Source organism: Podarcis erhardii, assembly GCF_964252035.2.
Source record: "Podarcis erhardii genome assembly, chromosome: 7".
Lineage (NCBI taxonomy): Eukaryota > Metazoa > Chordata > Lepidosauria > Squamata > Lacertidae > Podarcis > Podarcis erhardii.
In genome coordinates this window covers 58,811,969-58,829,241 of record NC_138511.1, presented here as the reverse complement: position 1 = coordinate 58,829,241, position 17,273 = coordinate 58,811,969, and the positions used below count along the sequence as shown (strand labels likewise).

General features: G+C 46.2%; 1 protein-coding gene across 1 annotated transcript in view; it reads right to left on the bottom strand.

The window, feature by feature from the left end:
* GRIK3 (glutamate ionotropic receptor kainate type subunit 3) overlaps window positions 1-17,273 on the bottom strand; it is a 185,624-nt gene that overhangs the window by 30,104 nt on the left and 138,247 nt on the right. Inside the window, exons 8-10 of the mRNA XM_081872420.1 lie at window positions 8,899-9,006; window positions 5,760-5,873; window positions 1,556-1,759 (exon numbers count right to left, since the gene is read on the bottom strand). Coding sequence (XP_081728546.1) covers window positions 1,556-1,759; window positions 5,760-5,873; window positions 8,899-9,006 — 426 coding nt within the window. The remainder of the gene's footprint in view (window positions 1-1,555; window positions 1,760-5,759; window positions 5,874-8,898; window positions 9,007-17,273) is intronic.

The window sequence follows — 17,273 nt, the reverse complement described above, 5'->3', positions numbered from 1 at the left end:
CATGTGGAAATGGATGTTGGATGGACAGACAGATGATGCACAGCATAGTCTTAAGAAGATTGTAGATCTAAGTAACTACTAATAAACAAATGTATGAAAATTCAGATTCTCTCTCTCCACCAATACTCCAGTTTCAGTCCAAGCTGTTAGTTTCGGTGTGTTGTCACTGTGCAGTGCTCTTGGAGTCACAGGACTCTGTTTTGCATTCCATAGCTTCCAGGCTATTGGAAGTCTCACGGAAGACAGGAGACGGATGTGACGTTACTGGTTTCCTGTTCCTTTGTTGTTCAGTTGCTCTCTGCTCTCACAGAGAGAGGATGCATTTTCTTTTCTGTCTGCGTAGTTAGGAATAAAACTCTTTTTGCCATGTAGCTCATACTATCTCGTCCTTCCCTGTGCTGGATACTCTGCGTAATGGGGGAACGTGCTTGGAACCTCATCAAGGCTCAGGTTGTTAATCACGTAGGAGGAGCTCGGAGGAGCTCGGTCGAACACAAGTCCGACACAAGCCAGTTTCAAGTGGATAGTATCCATGTCTCTTTCTCCTTCCTTCAATTTTCCTTCAATTTTTCCTTCAGTTTTTAATTTGATCATGGATGGGTTGGGGACAAACAAGCTGAGGCTTAATCCAGACAAGACAGAAATGGGGCAGAATCCCTCCCTTGGAAACTCAAGTGCACAGCTTAGGGGATGTTCCTGGACCCAGCCTTGGGCACAGATGCTCAACTATTGACTGTGGTCAGGACTGCATTTACCCAACTTAGGTTGGTGCACCAGCTGTGCCCATTCCATGAGTCACCAGAGATGGGCATGGTGACACATACCTTAGCCACATCTCAAATAGACTACTGCAATGTGTTCTCTGTGGGGCTGCCTTTGAGAAGTCTTCAGAAATTCCAGCTGCTCCAGAACATTGTGGCCAGTCTGCTGAACAGAGCTGGGTACTGGGAGTATGTTACTTCTTTATGACAGCTGATTCGTGGGCTTCTGGTAAATTTTTTGAGCCCAGTTCAAAGTTCATCATGACCCTAAATAAATGGCTTGGGATTTCTGAAGTCTGTCTTCTCTCCTCCACAACTGTCCAGTTATTAAGATCTTCTGGAGAGGCTCTCCTCCCTATCAAGAGTTGTGTTTGGCTGAGGTGCAGGTGAAGGCCTTCTCTGTGGCTGCACATAGGTTTTTGAACTCCTTATCCAGAGGGGGTAAGGCATGCCCTCTCCTTAAGGGCCTTCTCCTGCCATATGAAAACTTTCTTTTCTTTTTTAATGAGCATCTGACCTGTGAAGTGGTTAAGTTTTAACTGTCCTGTTTTTATCTGCTTTTCAAAACAATATCCTTACATGTTTTCTGGTTGCATTTATTGATGTTATTTTTTGCTGCTAGCCAGGTTGAGCCTCGTGGGTCCCTTCTGGAAAGCCAGTATAGAAGTATTTTAAGCAAGCAGGCAGGCAGGCAAATGAAGGTGGGAGAGGGGGGTGATGCAGCACAGAATCATAGAACTGTAGAATTGGAAGGGATCCTGAGGAACATCTATAGAGAACAGCAAGGTACTTACATGATCAATCAGCTCCCTGATCATGCCGTTCCACTGCCCCTTCTCATCCTGGGCTCCGTACTTCCCATCCTCCACCACACGGATCTCATAGCTGAAGCCAAGGATTCGGGAGACTTCCCTTAGGAGATCAACGCAGTAGCCTTCAAAGCGCTCATTCCCGGAAAGCACGGTGTCCGACTTGATGAACATGACAAAGGGTTCCTCCTACATAGGAAGGAAGGAAAGAGACAGAGAGTAGCTAAACAACCACATGCAAGCTAAACCCACCAGCCACAGAAGCCCCTTTAAGTAGCCACAGGACAGATCTGGGTGTCTCTCTTTGCTTTCTGGCACTGCAGCCAGTTCGGTCCTTATCATGCCTGCTACCATTATAGCATTATAACACTAATGAGAGCCAGTGTGCTGTAGTGGTTAGATGGTCTGACTAGGACCTGGAATCTCCTTGGAGAAAACAGGAGGATATAAATGCAGCAAATAATTCAATATCATATTCCATCCTTAGAACTTGTTTTATTTTCAATGTGCTTCAAAAACTTCAGTGGCCACAATTCAAGGCAGAAGTAAACACCCTGAAAGAAGTCATTGAACACTATTGATTTTAATGGTTGCTCATCTCTGCTTTGGACTGCGGCCCCTCATGCTCAGCTGTTTGGAATGTTCTCATTTTACAGATCAGGAACTGAGGCCATCTTGCATTATTTTCCTAAGGATGTGGTAGAAGGCCAGAGTGGCTTCATGGCCACCTGCCTTACCACTGGACCTTACCGCTCTTTGGAACTCAGCCTGACTGCCCCACATAAAGGTTGCCTTCCATGAAAGACCCATAAAAAGAGGCTTTCTCCATGTTTGGAACCTGCTAGGCAGGGTGAAGGAGCTACTTCAGTAGTACTGATTTTTGGGGGGCCAGCACCCCTTTGGTTCTATAAACTCTTCCCCAGTTTCCCCTACCCTACCCTTTAAAAAGCACTCTTCAGAATAGCAGTTTGCACAACCCCCTAAGGACTGCAAGAACACAATAAAATTTGAAACAGTGACAATTAATTGCCCACTTAATCAAAATCCAATTAAAATTATTTATTTAATTGATTCAACAAAACCGATGGACTTGCTCCAGGGATTCTAGCATTTCAAAGTCTCATAGTCTTTTGTACCTCTGGTACCCGCCCCTCCACCCCCCACGGTGTCACCATCTTGCCTCTTAATGCCCACCCTTGGTAACCCCGCTGCCCCCCAAGGAGGTGATACCACCCACTTTGGAAATCACTGGGTTACCCAGTCCTTAAAATAGGACAAACAACTTGCAGCACCCAAAACTGGTACAGCTGGTGGACAAGGAACAGCTGAAAGCAAGGCAGCAGGCAGGATGCCCATCCAGGAAGCTGGTCCTCGTGCCTTTTGCATTTGTACTCAAGTCTAGAGGCCGGCAGGAGCAGCCATAAAGCCCCATTAATCTCAGGAGGCACAAAACAGAGTGGAGGGGGGGCGTGTCCCTCCATATTTAACAGTTGAAGAAGCAGCATCATGTAGGAGCTCTGCTCGCCTCTGCGCCGCTCCTGGAGGTCTCAGACATTTCCTAGGGGGTAATTCTTGAACTCTGCAAGGCACTTATTCACGGGCTGTTTCACAATTTATTACTGGAAACGGTCAGACATTCAATTCGCAGGCTTTCAGGGCTCGCTAATCGATTTCTCAGCGAAGGTGCCCTCAATTTCAGGATCTTCACAGCTCTCCCGTGGCTCGAGGAGGAGAGAGCGGAACGGTCTGCTGGAGAAACATCATCGGCCAGCTGCCACCGACAAGGCGCTGCAGGATGAGCAGGAGGGTGTGAAAGGGGGAGGCAGGGAGGAATCCCAGCACCACGTCTTGGTGGCGGCAGCATCAGCAACAGCAAACAGGCCATCAAGTGGCAGAGTGGGAGGGAGATGTGGGTGATTCCCTGCTTGAAAAGGGAACTGTTGCAGAACTCAGGCAAAGCAGAAGTGCTCGTCTCCACCTGCGTCATCAGCACAGAATCATAAAACTCTTGGAAGGGACCCCAAGGGACCTCTAATCCAACCCCCTGCAACCCAGGAATCACAGCTAATGAATCTGAACTCTACAATTCTATGATTCTATGACTTTATAAGGCAGTCTAGGGCCCCATCTGCACTATACACTGAAAGCAGTATCACACCACTTTAAACCTGGGAAGTGTACTGTGGATTCATAGAATTCTAGAGCTGAAGGAACCCCAAGAGTCATGAACTCTGTAATGTGGGAATCACAGCAAAAGGATCACTGACAGATGACCATGCACCTGTAGATGCTGAGAGCAGTTAAAGGTAAAGGTAAAGGTACCCCTGCCCGTACGGGCCAGTTGTGTCTGACTCTAGGGTTGTGCGCTCATCTCACTTAAGAGGCCGGGATCCAGCGCTGTCTTCAGACACTTCCGGGTCACGTGGCCAGCATGACGAAGCTGCTCTGGCGAGCCAGCACCAGTGCAGCACATGGAAACACCGTTTACCTTCCTGCTATAAAGCGGTACCTATTTATCTACTTGCACTTAGGGGTGCTTTCAAACTGCTAGGTGGGCAGGAGCTGGGACCGAAAGACGAGAGCTCACCCCGCCGCGGGGATTCGAACCGCCGACCATACGATTGGCAAGTCCTAGGCACTGAGGTTTTACCCACAGCGCCACACGCGTCCCTGCTGAGAGCAGTTAGGACACCCCAATTCTCCTCACAGAGCTACAGCTCCCTGAGGCCCATGAGAAGAGGTATTTGCAGTTCTGTGAGGGAAATAGGGGTCTTCTAAGAACTCTCAGCACCCTTAACAAACTACAGTTTCCGGATGACAGTTTCAAATGGTATGATTCTGCTTTAAATCTATAATAGTGATGGAGCCTAGGTTTAGTATGAGGTACTGGCTAACCTTTCCAAGGTGACCAAGGCCTCCCCCTGCAGGCCAAAATGATGCTGTGATTCCTGCATTGTGAGTGGTCGGACTATCAGGCATGTCCAACTCCCAAGAGACTGCGATCTACTCCCAGTATATAAAAAAACTGGCAGTGATCTACCCATTGTCAAGTTTTTAAGCTTTCCCCCCATAACTTTTTGTACACGATAAGGATCCCATGATCTACCAGGATCAGCTGGGGATCCCTGGACTAGATGATCCTTTGTGTCCCTTCCAACTCTACAATTCCGTGATACTATGGCAGCTAATCTTGACCCACAAGGACCAGCTGCTGATGCTGTAGCAAAGGCTTAGAGAAACTATCAAAATGGGGGGCTGATTTGGAATGGGGAGAGAGGAGCCTTTGTGTGTGGTTTCAAAGAGAGAAACTCTTCAATCTCGCTGCAGCATCCTCTCTAAGGGATTTGCCTGCCCCCGCCCTCCCGCTATCTTCCTCCTGAAGTAACAAAGCTCAGCACTCTGTCTAACACATCTGAATCTAAACCAGTGGGCCTCATCATAATTCATTAGAGACTGGATGGAAATTCACCCTGAACTGATGCCTGCCTTCAAATCCAATAGCAGGCCCGTGTGCTAAATGTGCTGTGACAGTTAGTGGCCAAGGAGACCGGCTGAGTATCCAAGCATCGCTGGCTAAGTGAATTACTTTGGGGTAGTTTGTCACTTGGGTGCCTAAGTGTGTGTGGGGGGGGGGAGGGGGAGCCCCAAGGGATGCTGAGAAATGTCAATAAGTGCTCCTGAGAGATGACAAGGGGTTGGTTGCAGTTTCAGAGCGGGTGGTTTGCGAGCTGTGGGAAGTTGCTCCCCAGCATAGGGCTGAGCAGAAGATAGATTGGAATCCACTGGTGAGAGGAAGTGTGATCATGTATTTGTTAGAGTGTCAAATCTCCCACTTGACCTTGAAGTCCACTGGGTGACCTCAGACCACTCAGTGCTTCTCAGTTTAACCTACCTCACAGGGTTGTTGTGGGGATTATTTAAGGAGGAGTAGAACCATCTACACCACATTGAGCTCCAATGGCTTCACTGAACCCCAGTCTGGATGCTGCCAAGGAGAACATTGTAATTGGACAGTTACCTGCCATGCCCAAATAGTTCAGCCCTTTTGCTATCAGGATAATCTGTCCATACACAATGTAATGTATGAAAACACAGCTCAAGCTCCTTAGAAGGTGGTGGTGGGGTTACGATCTAGAAGTGGAAACAGCCAAATCTAGGAGGGGCTAGATAGAACCCTGCAATCACTTACCAGGACTGTGGTGACAATCAAGGATCTGTTGGTGAGGGAATCTGTCACATTGGGGCCTTGCCTTCGGGAGATTTCAGTGATATTCAGTCCATCAGATGGGCTCCACACACCAACCTGTGATGGAGGCAGACAAGAAATGAGCAAAAATTCAACCAAACCATCAGGCCAGACCAGTCAGGCCACTGAAGAGAGAGAGAATGGTCAAGGGAGTGGAGGTCAGATATTGTGAAATCAGTCTCTAGCTCAGGGGTGGGGAACCTGATGCCCTCCAGATGTGGCTGGACTACAACTCCCATCATCCATGACCACTGGGTCGCGTTGGCTTTTGGGGTTGATGGGAGTTGTAAGTCCAACAGCATCTGGAGGGGATTGCAAGTGATCCCCATCCCTGCTCAAGTGAAAACAGGCAAAAAAATGAAAGAGAGGGCTGGGCAGTGCTTGTACAAACTGTTACTTTGATGTAACACAACCTTAACATGATTTAAGAACATAAGAAGAGCTTGCTGAATCAGGCCAGAGTGACCCATCTAGTCTAGGCTGCTGTTCTCACAATGGCCAACCAGATGCCCCAACAGGAAACTCGCAAGCAGGATTTGAGCACAAGAGCACTCTTTCCTCCTCTGGTTTCAGTATCATTGCTGTCTCTGACAACGGAGGCAGAGCATGGCCATCATGGTGAATTTATTGAGTTCTCTTTTAACACCATCCAAGTGTGAGCAAGTTCCATAGTTAAAGTATGTGCCAAATGTACTGCTTTTGGCTGAAAGGGGAGGGGTCTCATCATCTGGGCAGTCCAGGACCTCCATACACACTACCCAAGCTCATGTCCTGGGGAGGTCAGTCCTGCTAATACAGGGGTTTAACTTTGCCCCCCAAGCATAGTTCATTGTCTATTGAGACAGACAGATGGTGACAACAACAACATAAACAAGATGTTTATGTGTCTGCATGTGCGTATAATGACTAAGTGATGTTTCAAGCTATCTTAGGAGAGGATTCAAAAGACTTTGTAAAAACTAACACAGAAGGAAGCTGGCACATTTCACAGTTTCACCTGTGGATTATCTGAGAACCCCTGAGTCTTAAATGACACAGTCTGCAAGGCAAGAAGCTCTGTATTACATTTTTAAAGACCCCCCGCCCCAATCTGCACAACCACACAAAGTAACCACACAACGTTTTACTGATATGAAGTAAAACTTCATTGCATTGCAGGGGGTTGGACCAAACAACCCTTTGAGTCCCTTCCAGCTCCATAATTCTATGATTCTATTAAAACACCAACTGGCCCCCTTTCAAAATAGTTGATTGTTTATATACAAAAGACAGTTCCCTCCCTTGGTCCTCTCCTTCATCCTGCAATATTCCATGTGTGGAAAGATTATTAATGGGTAGAATGACATGGGTGGCGCTGTGGGTTAAACCACAGAGCCTAGGGCTTGCTGATCAGAAGGTCGGCGGTTCGAATCCCCACGACGGGGTGAGCTCCTGTTGCTAAGTCCCTGCTCCTGCCAACCTAGCAGTTCAAAAGCACGTCAAAGTGCAAGGAGATAAATAGGTACTGCTCTGGTGGGAAGGTAAACGGTGTTTCCGTGTGCTGCTTTGGTTCGCCAGATGCGGCTTAGTCATGCTGGCCACATGACCCGGAAGCTGTAAACCGGCTCCCTCGGCCAATAAAGTGAGATGAGCACCGCAACCCCAGAGTTGGTCACGACTGGACCTAACGGTCAGGGGTCCCTTTACCTTTACCTTTATGATGGCACACAAATGGCAAGCAAGAACCCTCACTGCAGTTTGTGACGATGACTTGGCAAAAGAAAGAAAAATACCCTACATGGGAGACCCAAGCCTGCTTAAATAAAAATAAAAATCCCTCAACAACACTGTCCCACTATCCCACCACTGCCAGCACTGCCACCATGCTAGCTGGATACAGGATTTGTAATTACACATGTTTAATGCCTCCATAATCCGTTAACTTGCAGGAGGCAAGGAAGATCAGAAGCTCACCGCTAAACCTCAGGCAAATGTAAACTATTAAACATAATGCAAAAGTACATATCAGGATTTGCTCCCAGTTTGGGCACACAATTAATTCAGATTACCTATTGACTGGAATTTAATGTCCTGACTCCACAGAGATTTGACACAGACACTCTAAAGCCTTTCTTGAGCTAAGAGAGAGCTTAAGCACACACACTCGAGAGAAAGAGGGAGAGAGAAAGAGAGCATGAAAATGTGATAAGAACTCGCTGGAAATGACGGAAATTAACTGAGTCCCAGCATCCTTGCAGAGCATACAAGAAGCTGTTGGAGAATTTTAATGCCACATGCTGGCCTTAAGTAACAGTGTCCAAAAATTATCTTGAATAAGCACCAGTGCTGGAAGAAATACGAACACCAACACCCTGAGAAAGTCTTGCAGAAGGTAAAAAAGTCTGGAGATATTTTTAGAATGGGATATTTTTTTTTCTCCCCTGGATGACCCAATTAAATGGATGTGAACATGGCAAGAGCCAGTGTGGCACAGTGGTTAGAGTGGTGGACTAGGACCCAGGAGAGCAGGGTTCAAATCCCCACTTGGCCATGAAGCTGACTGGGTGACCTTGGGCCAGTCATTGCCTCTCAGCCTAACCTACCTTATTGGGTTGTTATGGGGCTTAAATGAGGAGGGGGACAGAGAAAAAGGCTCCTTGGAGAAAAAGGTAGGATATAAATGCAATAAATAAAATAAGACATCTTCACAAGAACACCTCCCGTTTCCCAGAAAGCAAAGTTTACTTGTAGAATCCACAGAATTAGACACATTCCTGGAGGACAGCTATCGGCCAGGAGAGCTAAAATAAAACCTCCATGTACAAAAGAAGTCCACTTGCAATGATCAGATGCTGATTTGCTGATCTCACAGCAACCATGCAAAGGCAGTTAGGCTGAAATATGGTGAGCTGGCCAATGAGATTTGGGAATGAGCAAGGGATGAGCAGGATTCACCAGTGCAATGTCATTGCACTCACCAGTGCAATGCCAACCCTTCAGCTCCTATATAGTTCTCAGGGTCAATGGATAGTCTGGGGGAGCCCAGGAGAACTGCTCTGATCTTTGAAAAGAGGAAAGGAAGCCATGAGGCAACCCAACTGACCTTTTCAAGCCCGTCTTCCTTGAGGCTGATGATGTCCAAATCGAAATCCGTCCTCAAGCCACTGGTTTTGTTGAAGACGATGCGTCCAGTGAGACCTTCCCACTGGGCCTGGGGAAAGAAGGGGGGAACATTGGAGGTTGGGGGATGTTGATGAATAGTGGGGGTGGGGGTAGGGAGAGACAAAGGAGCCATTTGTCAAGCTCATAAATCACAATCTGCTCCAGAGAAGCACAGTGCTTTATTTTAATTACTCCTTCCACCATGACTCTGCCCCTGAAGAGCTTGATTAATTAATAATCACCCCCAATTGCTCATGGGACTGCAGAGGCTGGGGAACCCCATAAATCCCACTGTACTCTCAGCCCTGATTTACGCTCACCCCTTCCAGGTGGCTCACCATGGAGGGGAAATAACTCATTGGTCTGTTGAGATTTTGGCCAGTCACAGCCCTGGGGAGAAACACACACACACACACACACACACACACACACACACACACACCACTTGCCTGGAAGAAACCACAAAGAGGTTTACACAAAAACAACAACAGTAAAATAAAGAAAAAAAAATCCAAACCATACTTTAAACCATACAAAAGTTAAAACACAAAAACAGATAGCCTCAACTTGCTAAGCACTTTGCCTAACCAATAATGTTTATGGCAGGCATCAAAAAGACTACAGTGAAGGAGCCTGCTTGAACTCAATAAGCAGGGAGTTCCAAAGTGTAGGTGCTGGCACACTAAACAATCAAGTTCTTTCAAATGCAGAATAGATATTATGTGGCACCTGTAGTACTGAAATTCTGCCAATTGAAGTGGTCACATGGGTATGTGTGGGACAGGGGTCAGCAAAGTTTTTGTGGCTGGAGCTGGTTCACGGTCCCGCAGACACTGCGGTGGGCCAGAGTCCATGAGTGTGCGCACACACACATGTGCAAACACTATTTCCGGTGTTCCTTCCAGTGTGGAGGAGGTGTGCACAGCTTCCCATTGGCTGCAGGAGCTTCCTGCAGCCAATGGGAAGCCGGCCAGTGTCGCAGAAGGCAGACCCCGCTCTGCTCCGCATTGGTTTAGTGTGGCGAGAGCCGACCAGGCGTTGGGGGTCTCTGAGCGGGCAGCGGGGGTCCATGGGCCAGTTAAACAACTCCCATGGGTCGCTTGTGGCCCACAGGCCTTAGGTTGCCAACCCCTGGTGTGGGATAAGGATATCTCATCAATAAACTGGTTCCAAATCGTTAAGGGCTTTATATACTAACAGATGGTGACAGCAGTCACGAAATTAAAAGATGCTTGCTTCTTGGGAGAAAGGCAATGACAAACCTAGACAGCATCTTAAAAAGCAGAGACATCACCTTGCTGACAAAGGTCTGTATGGTTAAAGCTATGGTTTTCCCAGTAGTGATGTACAGAAGTGAGAGCTGGACCATAAAGAAGGCAGATTGCCAAAGAATTGATGCTTTTGAATTATGGTGCTGGAGGAGACTCTTGAGAGTCCCATGGACTGCAAGAAGATCAAACCTATCCATTCTTAAGGAAATCAGCCCTGAGTGCTCACTGGAAGGACAGATCCTGAAGCTGAGACTCCAGTACTTTGGCCACCTCATGAGAAGAGAAGACTCCCTGGAAAAGACCCTGATGTTGGGAAAGATGGAGGGCACAAGGAGAAGGGGACGACAGAGGACGAGATGGTTGGATAGTGTTCTTGAAGCTACTAACATGAGTTTGACCAAGCTGCGGGAGGCAGTGGAAGACAGGAGTGCTTGGCGTGCTCTGGTCCATGGGGTCACGAAGAGTCAGACACGACTAAACAACTAAACAACAACAACAGCAGCAACAACAATACTAACAGTAACACCTCAGCCTGGTAGCAAAGCAGCAACCAGTGAAAATATCTGAGAACAGGTGTTTTATGCTGACAGGGTCATTGCAAAGGGTCATTCAGCAACCATTTCTCTCCCACTACCACACATGTGAACAGGGCTTTCGGACCACGGCAGGTCCAAATGCAGCATTTTCAGCTTCCTCCCTCTCGTGTCACTCAGAGGCGTTCTGTGCACACTTGGGGACCAGCACCCTTCAACAAAGCTACTTCCATGTTTCAGCACCTATCAATCAACAATGGTTTAACTGTGATTCCTGCATTGCAGGGAGGTTGGACTAGATGGCCCTTGGGGTCGTTTCCAACTCTACAATTCTATGATTCCATGAATCATTCTCCACTTTCAGCACCTCAGCAAACCTGAAATCACTGTTACTCTCAGTTTCCAGGGCCACCGGAACAATTAAACTCGATGTCATAAGGGAGCCTCTTCCCCATCTCTCTATCTCACACACAGAGTGCCAATGGAGCAGGAGGCCAATGGGGCTGGGGAGGGAGGAGTTCCACCCTATCAAATTCTGTGCCAGCTGGTGACATTTGAGCTTTCGCATGGCCAGTCCTTGCCTGCACTTAATGAAAGTCGTTTTACATGCCGTGAACTTTAGGCCTGGTATTTCCCTGCTCCCGTCCATGAAATGCCAAGCCGTTAACAGGGTTTAGTGTTTTCCTGTCATATCGCAGTGAAGGAGGCACAATCTTTCATGAGGCTCCTTACGCCATAGTCGTTCCCACCACATGTCCTAGGGAAACCAAGCTCAAAATTAGCCCAGTGAGCATGCTGCCCCACATCCCACGTTATGATTTCATACACAATGAAAATAAAGGTACTATTAAGAAAAAGGAGACATATGTCAATATTTGCATCCCCCCTCAGCCTGTCCCTAAGTATTTGAAGATGATGATCCTATAATATTTGCAGCTGGCTATCATATATAACCTTTTAGCCTGGTGAAGTGGAGACTGAGAGATGATATGGTAGCCATCTTCAAATATCTGGTGGGCTGTCACATTAGGGTGGTTCATAAAAATCTTTTTTTTTAAAAAAAAATCCCTGCTCCAAAGGTCTTATCTTATGACACTAGGGATTATAAAGCTGTGAAATTTCATGCATATCAATTAATACCTTGACCCTCCTCCATGAAAATAGCTGTTTACTTAGCCGTTTTCCTATGTCGTGAAGGCTGAAATTTCAATTCAGTGGGGCAGGGTCAAGATATTAACTACAGTTTTATGATACGAATTATTACCATAACCAAGACTAAATAATACTATTTGGTGTTTATAACTGAGCAGAATGGAGTTACAATTCTACATATTGCAAACACAACCCTAGGTTCCCCCAGCTTACTGTTGCTTGCTAGTAAGGGAACTATAAACTTTGCTAAACCTTAGACCCTAAGAGACTTCCAGGCTAAGGTCTCCCAAGATCTCCTGATTAAGTTGCAAACCCTGCAAATGATCAATCCATATGCCAATAAAGGCTTGAGAATCTGAGCATGTGATCGAGCTATTCTTCAAAGGGCTTGTTTTGATCCAGCAGACAAAAAGCTCAATGGAGGTTTAGTGGATCAAAATAAATTCTGAAGAACAGTTTGCAAAGCAGGGGTAGATTTGGAGGCAGGCACAGAATGGCTATAAAAAGTCTAGGCACTTTCCTGCTTGTGACAGAAGCTGTGGAAAGTCTGGCACACACTGGCAAAAGCAGCGCAAGTTGCTACCTCTGCAGTGGGAATTGTCAGCTTCTTTAGCAGAGAAATGCCTTCTGTTTGGGGCCTCCCAAAGGACAAATGTTGCCTCTTTATGGTCTCTGCTTTTGGCAGCAGATTTTGCAAATGTGCAACTGGTTGAAAACACAGGGAAGCAACAGCCCTGGGCATAAAATAGAGCTCAGAGGAAAAAGGAAGGTGAATCTAAGGAACTGAAGACAGAAGCACACTGTCAGCATTGTCACCTCCTCACTTGCTAAGAACATAAAAACAGCCTGTTGGATGAGGCCAATGGCCCATCTAGTCCAGCCTCTTGTTCTCACAGTGGCTGAACAGTTGCCTGGGGAAAACCTGCAAGCCAGACCCAAGCACAAGAGCCATCACCCCTCCAGCTGTGGTTTTCAGCAACTGGCATTTAGAAGCATTGCTGCCTCCAGCTGTAAAAACAAAATAAAAAAATTCCTTCCAGTAGCACCTTAAAGACCAACTGAGTTAGTTCTAGGTATGAGCTTTCGTGTGCATGCACACTTCTTCAGATACCTGGTATCTGAAGAAGTGTGCATGCACACGAAAGCTCATACCTAGAACTAACTCAGTTGGTCTTTAAGGTGCTACTGGAAGGAATTTTTTTATTTTGTTTTGACCATGGCAGACCAACACGGCTACCTATCTGTAACTCCAGCTGTAAAGGCAGAGCATAACCATCATGATTAGTAGCCACTGATAGCCCTTGCTGTGTTTGCCTAGTTCAAGGAGCCAAAGGACCAAACTGATCCATAAGGAATTGTGCTTTCAGGGAGAGGGAGAACAGAAGAGTGCTCAGGCCCTTTGCTCATTTTATGGCTTCCTATTGCTAATGGATTAGCAATGACTAGCCTGTGAATTGCCCCCTTACTAGCTTCTCTGAATTGCCCCAATGTCCATTTCTATTTCAATAGTGGATGTAGGGTGGGGTGAGGTGAGGGAAGGCACTTCAATTACTCATTACTTGCATTGTTTTTTCCTTTTGAAAAAACCCAATATTAATTAAATTTGTATACCACCCTTCATCCGAAGATCACAGGGTTGTTCAGAACATAATACAAAATGAGAGCGCAAAATACACGAAACCAAACCAATAACCCCCCTTCCACAAACACATTTAAAAGGCCATAGAATGTTAATCAGCCAAAGGCCTATTTAATGTTTTTGCCTGGTGCTTAAAAGTGTATAATGAAGGGGCCAGGCAAGCCTCCCTTGGAAGAGCATTTCACAAATGGGGAGCCACCACAGAAAAGGCCATTCTAATGGTGCCCCCCTGACCTCTCATGGAGAAGGCACACAAAGAAGGGCCTCATATGATGATCTCAGGGTCTATATTGGTTCATATGGAGAGAGGCGGTCCTTGAGATATTGTGGTCCCGAGTTTTATGGGTCAAAACCAGCATTTTGAATTGGGCCCAGAAACCGTGCAATTGTACCAGAATCACTGTCATATGCTCAAATTGTCTTGCCCTAGTGAGCAATCTGGCTGCTGAATTCTGCACTAGCTGAAGTATCCAAACCATATTCAGAGGCAGTCCTACATATAATATGTTGCAGTAAACTAAACTAGAGGTTACCAGAGCATAGACAACAAAAGTTAGGTTATTCCTCTCCCATTAGGGGTGCAGCTGGGCCACCAGCCAAAGCTGATGGAAGGCACTCCATGTCACTGAGGCCACCTGAGCCTCAAGTGACAGCAAATGATGCAGAAATACCCCCCAGCTAAGTACCTGCTCCTTCAGAGAGAGTTTAATCCCATCAAGAGCATTAAAAGTTTACTGAACAGTGAAGTAGTTAACTAAATGTGGTATATAAAACTCTTGCTAAATTACTACCAGACTTTGAAAAGCTGGCATCACTGGATCAAGTTCACCAGTTTTGTTGAATTAATTAAGCTAAATAGTTTTAATTAGGCTTTGAATAAATGTGCAATTACTTGTTACTGTTTTGAATTTTACTGTGTTACTATATTCCCTAGAGAGCTATGCAAACTGCTATTCTGAATAATGCTTTTTATAGGGTAGGGGGCTCTGGGGATGAGTTTATGGAAGCAAGGGGGCTGTGGCCTGAAAAAGTTTGGGATCCACTGGTGTAGATATTCCATAAAACTTGAGTGAAGTGAGAGAAAAGGGCAAGCAGAGCAGCAGTCTGCCGTGGTTGGTTGCACTATTAGGAAGGAAGGAGACTTTAATTCGAGGCCAACATGTTTACACAGATTAACTCCTGGGCTTCTGTTCTTCTTGTGTCTTTGTCTGCAAGGCTCAAAAGAAACACTGCCATGGAGTGCCTCTAATTTCCACATGCATAATAGCAAGGTCAACCCTCAACCTCTTCCTTGGCAACCTGAATAGCACTCCAGAGCTTCTCTGTGTCTCTGTTGTTCTCATGGTAATTGCTCACACTTGAGCTGTGAATCTCTCATTTCTAGTCACAGGAGATCACTCAGAGCGATGCACCTTGAGAGAGAGGGTGACAGGTGAAGTGGAACTGAGAGCTGGGACCAGAGGTCAGCTGGCCTCCCCTCATTCAGTGGTGCTTGGCTTCTCTCCAGAAGGTCTTTGCTGAGCATCACTTGAATGAGGCACCAGCCTCTTCCTCAGTGAGATGGAAGCTCCTCAGCTTCCTTGGTGATTTAGGAGGTTGATGACCTGCCCAGTCTCACCCACTCTTACCTAAAGCTTCAGGCTAGTATCAGTCGCTCTAGTTGCCCCCTCTTGAGATGCGGCCACCAGCTTTTCATAGCACATCTAGGAGCATTCTCACTCAGCCCCATGCCATTTATGCCACCTAGGGGAATGTTTGTACAAGACAAACTTGCAAAAGTGCACCTGTGCATATACACACAACCTGTAAATCAACTCTCTGCCCTGGAAACTGGAGGCATGACCCAGGCAAGATGTTCAGTGGATTGGACACTTTCAGGCCCCCTTGCCAATCAAAAAGTCAAGTTGAGATGGTGATGTTGGAGGGTAATGGAGAGGCCAGCCAACAGCACAGGATCTCCATTGCAACAGCATAATTTGCTTCCACAGTTTGACAGGCTCCAAGTAAGTCAACAAGGCTTCCCATTGTTCCCATCTCTGTTGACAACCAGTGATGGGGGGCCTGTCTGCTTGAATCATGCCAGAATCCATAGTCAGGTAGCCAGATTGCCAACTCTGAGAACTCTGCACAAAACCATTCAAAATTGGTGATTGGAGTCTTTCAGAGGTCCTACAGCTGTGATGCCTTTTGATGATTTCTTACAGGAGTGCACATTTTTAAGGGAGTGGCAGTCTACCATTAAAAAATAAAAATTCTTTGCATGGTTTATTTTCCAAGAGAACATCTCCCCGAAGTGTGTACTGGGAAGTTCAAACATCCCTGCTTTGGCCTCTTGCAATGGGGAAACTCAGTTGGCTTCTCTGCCTCTTGGATCCAAGTGACGCTCCCTGCATGCCAAATGCAGTCAGGAAAGCTGTTTAGGCTGCAGGCGAGGGAAATGGTAATTACCCAAAACACAGAGAAAAATGAAGTCCCCACTTCATTCCCCTGACATTCAGCTCACTCAAGTCTGTGGCTCTGCCAAAACAGAGGCGTGCCTGCTGCCAATTTCCCCACGAGAGTTTTTGAGCTGTTCACTAAGTGGTTGACAGATGCACCAAGTAAACACTCCTCAACAAGAGAGAAAGGTGGGAAGGAAAGGCAGCAGATGGTGTTCCTATTTGACAGAGAAAAATACCGGGGGTGGAGGGGAGGCTGATAGTTTGGCGGAAGTACCCCTGTGCTATGTGCCAAAGGTCCCGAGTTCAATCCCCAGCAACTCCCTTTGAAAACATCTCAGGTGGAAGGAGTGGGAAAGGAGTCTCCAGGAGACTCTGGAGACCTGCTGCTGCCAGTCGGAGTAGAGCATTATGGGTAAGATAAACCAAGAGTCTGTTTCAGTACAGATACTTTTGTAAGTTCATGTGACAATTGGCCACCATTCTTTGTGACAGAGCTCAGTAGCAGAGCATCTGCCTTACATGCAGAAGGTCTCATAAAACGAACAAAACATAACAGACATAAATCATAACCTTATTGAAAATAACAGTTATTCACTTTGTAAAACGACTTCCTCGTTTCCCCTTAGTTGAATTTCATTGCATATCCTTATAACGGTTTTCCAAATCCCAATTTTAATACCCTTTAAATTAAACATTAACATCTTTAAATCTTCTCCTTCTTGTATTAAACATATTATTTTATCAGTTAACATAGATACAATCCTAAGCCCTTTAAGTATCTGGATGCTATTTCCAGTTATTTTAGCTTAACAAATTTAACTAAATAATCATTAAATTTCTTCCATTCTTCATGATGTTCCTCCTCCTTCTGGTCGCGGACTCTTCCGGTTAGATTGATCAAAGTTTTGAAAGGAAATAATGTGATGTGTCTAGGGACTGGAAGGGGAAGCGAACAGCCCTAATCTGTACATTTATATAGGTAGGTAGAGAGATAGAGAAGTTGGGGGCTCAGCACCAGCCATGGCTGGGGGTTGCAGAGACTGAAGCTTGTTCTACTCTTGTTTCACCTCTGTCCCTAAGATAAATCATGTTCCTTTGGTTGTGATCCAGCCTAGAGGACTGGTATTTTACATATGTATGCTTAGTCCTGGGTTCTCCTGAAAAATATGGGCAGCTGTCTCTCAAAATAAAGATGCCAGATGGGATTAGAAGCAACACTGGCACAAATGTATTCAGAGTCAGACCCATTGAGCACAGTATTATCTAGACTAATTACACTA